Raw genomic sequence first — 10,789 nt, 5'->3', positions numbered from 1 at the left:
CTAGTGTAGAGTCGTAGAATGACATTAAAAGTCTATTCTATTTATTTATATGATTTCACATGGTAGTGTTTAATGAAATTAGAGAAGATAATTAGAATTAAGGCCGCAAGCCGAGTTCGAATCCATATAATACTATGGAATATTTTTCAAATGTTAAGCAAAAAATCCAATACACAGTCCCATAAGGTGGCTAGTAGATAGTAGGGTGCTGTTGGCTAGATGTATTTCCTTTGATCAGTAGTTAAAAAGTTCATAAATACAAGTATTAAGGCCGGAGAAAACATTGGTTCGGCTATATATAGTTTAATTTTGAATATGTGTCTGTGGGTCTATTTACATATGAATAAGTATATATATGTGTATGCATGTGCAAAAGCGAAAATAGAACAAATCTGGCAGAAAGGTTTAAAACCGGCTAAAGACTATTATAGGGTAGACTTCGGTTTTCACCTCCATAGATGTTAATCAAGCTCACCATTAGTGAATGTACAGCACAAATATTAAAGAAAAAACAGGAACAACACGTAACAATAATGTATTAAATTACTGAAATGCAATAAGCCATTTTCATGGTTTGCAAAGTCGCTGGCGTACACTTCCTTTTATACACCTACATTTACATTTTAAGCATAGATGAGGTGTTTGTGGTATGTTCAATGATGAGAAACTGGCAACCCGAGCCAGTGCTACATCCTTACTAGAGTTTCAAAACATCAACACATATATATACACAGAAAAATATACTGACTTACTTTTGATAATGGTATGTTGAAAGTTTCAAAGCCTTAACCATGACGTTGTGAAGAATGACTACAGACAGTACAGAAACGGAGCTCGGTACACTGCTTGTGTTTTGTTAACACAAGGTAGTCTCTATAGTGAATAATACTTTCTCCAATCACTTAATTTGTGACAAGTTAAACTAGTCTAACAAAATTGTCAATTTTTCTTCTTCTAATAAATGTAGATTTTCACTTGAAATGAATTAACGTTTACTTTAAGCTTAAAGCAGAGATATAATAAGAATATTTTATTGTGAAAAATAATCTCAAACAAAATGGCGTAGGTGATGTTTAGCGTTCGATGTATGAAACGAGTGCGCTGTTTTCTTTCTCTATCCATAAAAATAAAGAGACAAATTAAAACGCCAATTAGTAAAATGTGATAAATTTAAACACAGCGTCTTTATGTGCGCAATGAAGAATCGTATTTTATATACTGAAGGATGCCACATGTTCTGATGTAGTCAGTCAACGCGTTCACATTTGTTATGTGCTAATGATCGATTTGTGAAGCAGTGGGAAATATGTGAGAGGGCGCTGTATATATCGCGGACAAACCGTGAATGCAATTTAAAACTGCAACAACTGAGCGTACTACGAACGATTTGATCGTGCCCCATCTCTTTTGGTTTTTACAAGGCATGCGAATTTGTATGACGATAAGATAACAATTAATTATCAAATCTGAGATACCTTGCAGTTTGCTGTATTAGTTCTGTTCCAAGAGCTTGGGGAGTGAAAAAATTCTTGCTTCATGCGATATTTCGTAATGTTACTTGACATCAGTAGTTTTGTAAATGTTGCGTCTCAGGCGCAGTATATCAACGCTGAGTGAACCAGTTTACAGAAAACATATTCCTATCAAAACAAAAAGTTATGAAATTTTCTTTGTTGTATTTTCATTAATCAGTTTATTGCGAGAAAATGACAAAACTTCGCTTTCGTTACCACAATGGGTTCTTTGTGTGTCAACAATCTTACATTAGTAACCACAGGTGGAACAGGGCTATGAACGGAAAGAATGTGTAACGCCTTCACGAGGAACAAAAGGGTGATTAACCCTTCTTTCCAGAGCCTCTGAACGTCCTCCTGTTGCTGTTCTTCTGGCGCCACGAGGAAAATAAACGACGAGCAGTTCTACGATCCCGACAGCTGAGTCACAAGACTGGAGGCAATACTTAGTCAGCTGTTACCTCTCCTCCCCTTCTGCCCAACGTAGACCGTTCCATTGGGCTTCTAGCTGGGTAGATTATCCGACCCGCGCACCCGCCATTCAGAAACACGTGCTTTTGCTGGTAAGTCCGCCACCTCTAGGCTCTTGGCAGATTTTGACCTGGTGATAATCACATACGGATATTGACGTGACAACTGTCCAGGGTGTCACTGCAGTCGCAAAAGTTTACCTACAGAGACAACTAGGTGTTTCATGATATTGTAATGTTAGTAAACAAGAAAGAAATTTGAACGGTGTAACCATGGTCGGAATACGCATTTTTAATTAGTGAATCCTTGAGGTGAGCTTGATATGCGTCATTTTTATTTGATGTTGGAGTCTCTGCACATCGCCATGAGCCGTGATTTGATTCACCATTTTCGGTGTTTGGAGAAAAGAATTATCGTGTTCAATTTAGTGAAAATTAATCAATGATGAGTGTAGTTCAGTACTTGCAAGAACTTACGTGATGTTGTATTTAAGATTTTCTGAAGATTCGAGTAGCTTAATATTTTGTGAAATAGTGTAATTGTACCAACAACAAAAACATTTTTGTTGAGAACTGTTGTCATATAAAAAACTTGCATCAAAGGGTAATTACGTTGTTTTTAACCTAACCAAAGACTGAAAGTCAAAGGAAGCTGTTACAAGATAATGGTGCGAAGGAACTGAGTAGAAAATTGCAACTAAGAATATCGTTTCTTAAGGTTACCCAAGCAGTAGTGGAAAATTGTCGAGCGAACAGTTTCGAAAGGTAAACTTAAGTTTTGTCACGCTGTATGGATAAAAGCACTCAAAACGGTGTAGACCGCTCGTAGCATTTTAGTTTTACTGTTTTGCATTATATCTCGTAACCAATGTAACGTGAGTGTTTTATAAGAGGGGGATTGAATGGTAACCCCCGGACGCTAATCGCTGCCCTATGCACGTGGAACGTGTGCTATACTGTTACTAACATGACACATCCTGCGACTCTTAATGTATATTACAACCACGGATGGTGAAACAAGAAAGAAGCCAGTTCTCTACTAGGAGCTGTCGACCATTTGATGTCGGCCTGTCCATGGTCAAGCGTGGCACTCAGGTCAAAGATGACCACAGCATACTTGACCCGTCTTTCTGCGCCCATTCCAAACTTAACCTGGGTCAAGACCGTGAGTCTGACGACTCGCTAAATTGGGAAGATTTCTTCGGTGAGTACAGAATGAAAATACACATTCATGATTTGAAGTTAAAGAATTAGAGCCTTGTGTAAAAAATAAATAAAAAAATTAAAACGCGCATTTTACTAAATATTTTTATCTGTAAGTAAATACTATGTTTCTGTCGTACACACCATACCTGTACATGCCCGAGAGGCGTGCGAATTTTTGTTTCATACACTAGTATATGTCAAGTTTCGTTTATGTCAATGGACGAAATGTTTAACTACTGTGGTGTTAGTTATCGTTCATGTTCTAGTTACTAATTTCTTAAGTTTATTCCAAACTAGTTTCGCAGGTGTTTTCAAGGTCGATGCTGCCCACGTTAAGCAAAGTTTATATACGTGTACATGATTGTATCAAGCTTTCCTTTCGAAAACTTTACCTTGAAATGTTTTCTTGAGAATAAAAACACATCTTTCATGTGATGGCCACATGTGCTTACTTTTCTTCCATAGGAAACCAATAAATTGATTCCGTTACTCACGCTTTACAAAACCAAACATACAAACTTGCTTTAAGTTAATAGAGAAGACGATGTGGTAATGAGTATTCGCTGTCATTTCAAGGCTGGCTTCATTTTTGTGTTTTTATTTTAAAAATAAACTTTAATTGCCAGTGTGACCACAAGTTACTGATCGCATTATTTCCGAAACTATAATTTTTTTTATATTCTGTTTTTCCTTTTAACGATACCTTGTTTGTTTGTTTGTTTGTTTTGAATTTCGCACAAAGCTACTCGAGGGCTATCTGTGCTAGCCGTCCCTAATTTAGCAGTGTAAGACTAGAGGGAAGGCAGCTAGTCATCACCACCCACCGCCAACTCTTGGGCTACTCTTTTACTAACGAATAGTGGGATTGACCGTAACATTATAACGCCCCCACGCATCGCGCGAACCCGCGACCCTCGGATTACGAGTCGCACGCCTTACGCGCTAGGCCATGCCAGGCTAACGATACCTAAACTTCCGAATTACTTTATGCCTTGTTAACGAGCATGCGCGAACATAATAGACCTTCACGACATGGAAACTAAGGTAACTGTCAAATATAGTACGATAGATTTTAAATCAAATATCTGTAGTCGTTTTATTGCTTGTTAGACAAAGTTTAGAGGGGTCAGATGGCTAGAAAGTGAAAAAAAAAAAAAGTTGCTCCACATGACCCTATTGCAGAGTTGCCAGTTAATGAATATTCTAAATAAGTGTTACAAAGCAGGAGGCTGGTGTGAATGAATTAATCTATACATGTATATGTTTAGCATCCACAAGTAGAGATTAATTAAACTCAGCACTGCTATTTTTCTATGTGATGTTTAAATCGTAGAGTAACGTCAGGTGTGACGATGCATAGAATATTTTACTTTTAGAGCCGAAAACTATTACAAAACATAAGCGCGTGCGTACGCACACAGTATTTGATATCTTACATCATTATTTTCTTTATTAAGTAAAGCTTAGATTCAAGATGCCGAAGAAATGCTAATTGAAATGTTAGTAAAACATTTCGTGGTGGAAACCCAACAACAGGACATACAAAGTTCAAACTAAAAATCTTTTGTTGTGTATGTATGTTTATGTTTTGTAGCTCTAGAAGTGAAATAACACCACCATTAATACACTGTGCTATAATATTATTAAATCTAATTTAAAACAAATAACTATACAGTTGTCATGTAGAAATCCTTAAATTTGATAGTGCTTGATTTTTATAATTGGACACGATTCGTGTTAAATAACAACAGTATTATGCGAGAGTGAATGGACAACCGTGCTCGTAACATACGAATAAGTTTTATAAGGAAGACATATACACAAACGAACCGTTATTGCCTCGAAGTGGACACTTTAAAAGATCCACTGGAACAACTTATGAGATAAAAGTTAAATTTCCATCGTTTCAGAATATTAGGTTGAGTTTTCCATTGTTGTTGTTATAATCAAACCTATATTTTTGTTTATGGTTGATAGACCGTGTGCGAAAGGGGTAAATTTGTTTTTAATGGTATTAAAAACCAGAAGACAAAAAATATCTTTCCGTACTTCAACATTCATTCACCATTTATTACACCCATGTTAATATTATTAGTAATTATTTCTGTTCGGGATTAGTGGTAAATGCTATTAATATATCTGACAGGCTGCAACATGAACCTAATCCCGTCCTTGTTCCCTTTCTTAGCAACAGTTCCCCTTCCACCAAGTAAGCTATTTGCCTTTTGCGGGACTACTTTCCTTGAACCACATCTTACCCAGTGTGTTGTCTACTTGCCTTGAAATGTTCTCCCAAATGTCTTTCACGTTCTGACTTGCGCAAAGACCTGAAGCTGGAACTTCAACGTTACTGAAAAACCGATTCGTTCAAAACTGTTTGAATTCTAGAAATCCCTGTACATGCTCAGTAAAACTAGACATTGAAAGTGACCACGAGTCAAGCTAGTAATATATAGTAAATCAAAGTAACATATATATATAATTTGAATATTTCAAATGCCCTCAAATTATGTTAGTATTATATACACATTAAATCTGAATATGCAAAGTAACTACGAGCTAAACTAAGATTACATGTACGTATTGCTACGCCCCTCGCTGGTACAGCGGTAAGTGTACGCATTTATAACGCTAAAATCAGGGGTTCGCTTACCGTCGGTGGATTCAGCAGATATCCTGATGTGGCTTCACTATAAGAAAAACACACACGTACGTGTTGCTACTGTCGCTTCAACAAAATTATTTTCTTTAAAAATTAGGGGAAGAAAGCCATGATATATCGAGACTAAGCTAGTCTGTATGCGTATTAGTTTAGACTTTCTAATGTGTGCGTCCTTTAATATCTTCCTCTGAAAAGTACTTTTCATCGAATACTTAGGTACGAAAAAAGTTTTCAGTTAATGTTATCTCGTCCCCTTACTTAAAAAACAAACTATAGCTGGCAATACTGTTAAGGTTTTTAGCAATTAAACACAGCAACGTGTCTTATTTTCTGTTTTGGGGCATAGTGCAATTTGTATGGGGCAAAGTAATTAGAAGTGGAATGTATTTTTTGCCCGTTACTGGGCCACCATCTAATGAATGTTAGACTTGTACCTTGCTTGAATGTTAGACTTGTACCTTGCTTTCTAATGTCATTATAAAAAGTTGTAATGTTTTCATTCGTCCCTTTAGGTTCCATTGCAGTCTATATGTTTATGGTTTGAAACAGTATTTGTTGTGTATGGCCTACAAAAATGTGGTTAACAATTTGGTGCCCTAAGGTGATATATATTCTGAACTATAATGTATTAATGTGAAAATCCATATTATTCATTCTCTGAACCGAAAACACTCTTATCACACTTTTGTTTTGTTTTTTTCATAAACACAAACAGTCGTTATTTATACTTTTACAATATGTCGGACCAAAAGCGTTCATTTTTTCGCGTTCTTAATGTATAATTATTTTTAAGTTTGAAATATTCGATTTGTTGTTTGTTATATTAAAAACAGTAGTTCAAAAATAGTACAAAAAATCTATGTATTTGTACTATTGTATTATGTATTTAAATATTAGTTAGAAGTTTCAAGCTTTAAAAAGACTAAACCACTGTTATAAAATAATATAAACCTTCCCTAGTTCATTGCTATCTATATCGGACCTGTTTTGTGAATTGAAGTGTTTATTGTGCTTTATTTCAGTATGGAATATTGTCATTATAACAATAATTAGAATGCGACACTAACGTTGCTTATATACTGAAAATGAAGTATCAATAAGATACTAAGATAATTCCGACCATTATTCTGAAAGAGATGTTCCCTGTTATCCTTAATATCTGAAATTACTTGACGTGATGCAGTGCTTCTCCTAAAAGTATCCCATTTATATATTCGATGAGGATGAAGAATTGACGTACGGGCAACTCTCTTTTCTTCAAGGAACACGTGGACTAGTTTATCATTGTGAGGGTGTACGATATCATCCGTCAGGCTGAGGTCAAGACCAAATTGTACAAGCATATGGCAGTAGAATAGTTTGTTGAATGTAATTCACGTGTGTGGCAAACGGATGCACCATCTCTCCGGAGTTAGAAGTCGGTATATTCACTAGTACGTATTTCTACCCACACCGTATTTCCACTATACTGTTGTCGTGTTCACGTATAAGCGTTGTCTTATACCTGTTTGTTTGTTGTTGTTTTTTCGTATTTTCTCCAGATGAATATGTACGTCTAATGCTTAGGTTCATAGTGAGGCGCGACGTACCGACAGAAAAAAAAAATCAAATGTCTCTGTCTATCGGTCGTTGTCTTTGTTCCATTGCATACGACTAGCAATTTTGTGTCTTTGCTATAAAAACAGAACACATGTTATTGGAAGTTTGTCATACGAGTAGACCTTGTAAAGTTAGGTTTCTAAACAACCTAGGCATGAAAAAGTGGTCCATTAGCGGATGCGAAAGTTTTATTTAATCTCGGAACAGATAAGATACTCTACTACTGCTACGGACCATAACCGAGAAAAGTGGTCGTCTGCTTGTATCTTGACCAGGCCTCCAAATAACTATACACGAGTTTAAAAACGGTTCGCCTTCTTCTAAGAACACTTTAACATACAGATAGTTAAATTGTAACAACATTCTGGGATTTTGTAGCCTTTATTCATTCACCAAGTGATTTTCCATGTGAGTGAAATATTCATGTTTTCCTTGAGGTCTCTTATATATAAAATAAAGAACAAGTTGAATGAACTGTAATTTGTAAAGTTTATTTTGAAATCTTATACTGAATGTCTGTCAAACATTCTTAAAATGCATCTATTTAAGACATTTATAAATAATTTCTTAACTTTGAACATTATTGTTATATATTTTGTTTCAAAGAATGACTAGTACGTAAGGTCGGCATATTGATACAGCCAACTTTGCAAGGAGGAATCCGGAAGGGTTTTAGAAACTCTTAAAGACGAACATCAGATGTCATAACTGTTTTATGTACTAAACCGAAACGGGAACCAAACATGCCATTAATTTCATTCTGTTCGTATTTATAACTGTATCAGTATCACAGTTAGCTACTCCATATAATAATAATAATAAACCGATAATACACGCACATTTAGCGGTAATACGGAAATATGTCTCGTTATTAATTGATATTAAATGTAATTTGGTTTCCTGGATGGATATCGTACGTTTTTATAACATTTTCAGTAGAATCTTATGTCATAAGACAAAAAAAAACGTTTTTAAATATTTCGTACATTCTACAGATTACGTTTGAATTTCTAAGATATGCAGATTGTTGGATTTTTATATACTCAGTATAATCAGTTTTAAGCGCGAAAGAAGTATGCAGTTTTGGTTTTGTTTTGTTGGAACTGTTATCCAAACCGTATAATCTTTTTGATGGAAAATAACAATAAGCTATAAATTCCCTCATAAGGCCCGAGTTTGCTTTGGTCATTATATTTTACTTGTTTTTACCGTCATCTGTGTGAACAAAGTGCCAAGCAAACTCGGAAACATAGCAACCGTGACTAAAAACTAACACGTGTACTAGAAATGAAACTTGAATAGTTTAACAGATTTATATTCTTAACGGAATGAGTCACCATATTTTACTTTCTTTCGCTGTAAACTTTCTTTTCCCAGACTGTCTGAACTGTCCTTATGTTCTACTTTATATAGTGTATAACAGCATCGTGAGGTGGTGAATCAACCTAATGTGACAGCGAATACTATTTTTACGCAGCATAAATTATCCCAATCATCAATATAAATGTTTTCATAAATAAGCAGAAAAAAAGTCTGTTGTGTGTCTTTTAAACTCTCTTTTCTTATTTAGATTTAACCATATGATTTACTTGGTAATTATGATACAAGTCGATTGATAAACTTAAGTTTTCTACCCGAAAGTTTAATGTTAATAATAGTTTATAACTGTATATTTTATTTGGCGTTAAACGCAGCAAAAAAAAAAAAAAAGTGTTATATTTTGCGATATTTGTGGCCGTAGTTTCCATTATTACCTTAACATCTCGTGCTCTGCAGCTCGCGACGGTCATATGATACGATGGCTCCACGTGGCGTCTGTGAGTCCGTAAATGTCGATTTAGATTTTAATTCTGCGTGACAAATCCAAACGTTTTTTTTTTTTTTATCACAATCAGTTTCCCTTTTCGGTGTCTCAGCATGCACTTATAGTTTGTTAACATACGAACAGGCATAATTCTAACAGTGTTATTGTTAGAGGTAGTGAGTTTGTTAACACTATCTGCACTGTAATTTACACCAGATTAACAGGCCAAGAGTAGGCAAATGGAATTTTATATTAAATATTATAATAGGGCGAACTTCGTGGCTTCGTTATGTTATTCAGTTAAGTTTACGTCCGTAATACCAGAGTTCATATGTCTTGCATCTTGAAACTTCTCTTGTGTAGCAGCGGGTCCAATATATATTAAGAATAGTTATAAATTCTACTTTTTATTTAATGGTAGTTTATTATTAAATTTTGGGATTAAAATGTTTAATAAATCTATAGTTATTAATATATTTTGCTAGCGTAGCTATTTTGCATTATTAACTTAGTACGTGGATTTAAAACTAATCTAAATTTGTTAAACTGGCGAACTTCTTGACATGTTGTTGGGATTGCGGCCGAAAATATCGCCGACAACGAGGTTATCCAATTGATGGATCAATATGCATTTCAATTTTTATACAGCTTTGTGTATTAAATGAATTACTGGGCTAATTTTTAGTTCTGGTCTGTGAAGTCAGCTTCAGAAGTTAATAATAATTATCTGAACATGATTAAAATGAAACTTCGAATAACTTGGTCTTTCTCAGTTTTAGGTTTGACAAAGTCTATTTCTTTGAAGCGTTGAACAAATTTTTATGCTATCTGGTATAACATTTTTTCAAAGCTAGTTCTAAAGTTAAGTATCCATTTACGCTTGTATCAAATGCCTCAGTAATGTAATTGACAACAAACCTATTATATTTAAACTGTTACATGTTTTAAACTTTTTATGGTCATCGTAAAACATATAGTTAAAATTTCTTCTATCATTGTTACTGATTCAGACTGTCCAACGACGTCCTTCAGAATCAATGAGAAGAAAAACAAAACTGTAAGATTATTTTATTTTATTTGTTTGATTTATAATTATGTTTTGGTAAAATAAAGTAGTCAAAGTTGACAACACAGTTAGTCTTTGGTTGATTTGCTCTAGGTAAGATTTTCAGCCATGTTTTTTAGGGTTTTTTTCCCCACAGTTGCAATTGTGTTTTAGGGATACGTAATTTGACCGTTTTTACGTGAAAATCACGTTCATTGATAATCGGTTTACAATGAAAGCGAAACGTGAACACAGAGATGACTGTGAGTGAAAAGACGAGTTACAATATAAGTATTGTTTGATCTTCTACGGTTGGAGGGGGCGGGTACACGGATGGACGAGGGTCAGTTTAGGAGTACATCAGTGAGAGAAGTGGAGAATTGTAACTATAACCCTGTTGCTGATTAAATATTTTACCAAACTGGATTTTTAAAAATATTCGGAGGAGTAAACTAGATTGACGGGTAATATGTACACTACGTTGTGGTT

General features: G+C 34.9%; 1 protein-coding gene across 1 annotated transcript in view; it reads left to right on the top strand.

Annotated features, from left to right (window-relative positions):
• The first annotated feature begins 1,630 nt into the window (after positions 1–1,630).
• LOC143227427 (uncharacterized) overlaps positions 1,631–10,789 on the top strand; it is a 72,953-nt gene continuing 63,794 nt past the window's right edge. The window contains exon 1 of the mRNA XM_076458877.1: positions 1,631–3,188. Coding sequence (XP_076314992.1) covers positions 2,993–3,188 — 196 coding nt within the window. The 5' untranslated portion in view covers positions 1,631–2,992. The remainder of the gene's footprint in view (positions 3,189–10,789) is intronic.

This window comes from Tachypleus tridentatus, chromosome 9 (genome assembly GCF_004210375.1).
Source record: "Tachypleus tridentatus isolate NWPU-2018 chromosome 9, ASM421037v1, whole genome shotgun sequence".
In the NCBI taxonomy this organism is placed as follows: Eukaryota; Metazoa; Arthropoda; class Merostomata; order Xiphosura; family Limulidae; genus Tachypleus; species Tachypleus tridentatus.
The sequence above is the reverse complement of the archived record's forward strand: the minus strand, read 5'-3'. Positions and strand labels throughout refer to the sequence as shown.